The sequence below is a fragment of the Trachymyrmex septentrionalis genome, unplaced genomic scaffold, assembly GCF_001594115.1.
Source record: "Trachymyrmex septentrionalis isolate Tsep2-gDNA-1 unplaced genomic scaffold, Tsep1.0 scaffold176, whole genome shotgun sequence".
Lineage (NCBI taxonomy): Eukaryota > Metazoa > Arthropoda > Insecta > Hymenoptera > Formicidae > Trachymyrmex > Trachymyrmex septentrionalis.
In genome coordinates this window covers 230,382-231,152 of record NW_017304928.1, presented here as the reverse complement: position 1 = coordinate 231,152, position 771 = coordinate 230,382, and the positions used below count along the sequence as shown (strand labels likewise).

General features: G+C 38.9%; 1 protein-coding gene across 1 annotated transcript in view; it reads left to right on the top strand.

The window, feature by feature from the left end:
* LOC108746522 overlaps nt 1-492 on the top strand; it is a 973-nt gene extending 481 nt beyond the window's left edge. Inside the window, exon 2 of the mRNA XM_018483344.1 lies at nt 25-492. Within this exon, the coding sequence (XP_018338846.1) occupies nt 25-470 (446 nt within the window). The 3' untranslated portion in view covers nt 471-492. The remainder of the gene's footprint in view (nt 1-24) is intronic.
* The last annotated feature ends 279 nt before the right edge of the window (nt 493-771 follow it).

Genomic DNA, 771 nt, shown 5'->3' with positions numbered 1-771 from the left:
TCATTGGCCCGTTCTTTTTCGAAGATGAAGCTGGCGAAACGGTTACCGTCAATCAGGAGCGTTATCGTGATATGATAAGTGATTTTTTGATGCCAATTGTTCATGATAATGGTATGGAGCACTTCTGGTTTCAACAAGATGGCGCTCCACCACACACAGCTCGAGCCACTATCAATTTTTTGAAACAATTGTTCCCTGGACGTTTGATGTCAAAAAATGGTGATTTTGAATGGCCACCGCGTTCACCAGATTTAACGGCTCCAGACTTCTTTCTGTGGGGCTATTTGAAATCAAAGGTTTATGTCAACAAGCCAAGGACCCTAGACGAACTTAAGACCAACATCCGACAGGAAATAGCCGCCATATCGGCCGAAACATTGTTCAAAACGATGGAAAACGCTGCAAAACGGGCACTACTCGCCATGCAGGCTCAAGGCGATCATTTAAGAGATATCATATTCAACAAATAATGTACACAAATCTCCTTGAACCATATTAAATGGCTTTTACAATAAAAAGCAAAAAATGTGTTTTTTTCCCATGATTAACAAAAAAACATCTTTCCGTCGAATATGGCCAACCCTGTACTTGATTTTTTGACACAAAATTGTCTCGAGTTACGATTAGGTAAATGTCGATTCTGTTACGACAAAATAGAATTCTTAGATTATGTTATATGTTTTCGAAAGAAGACATACACCCGAGCGATTACGGAATTAATACGGTAAAGAATTTTCCGATTCCGAAGAATATATAATACATCGGTCAATA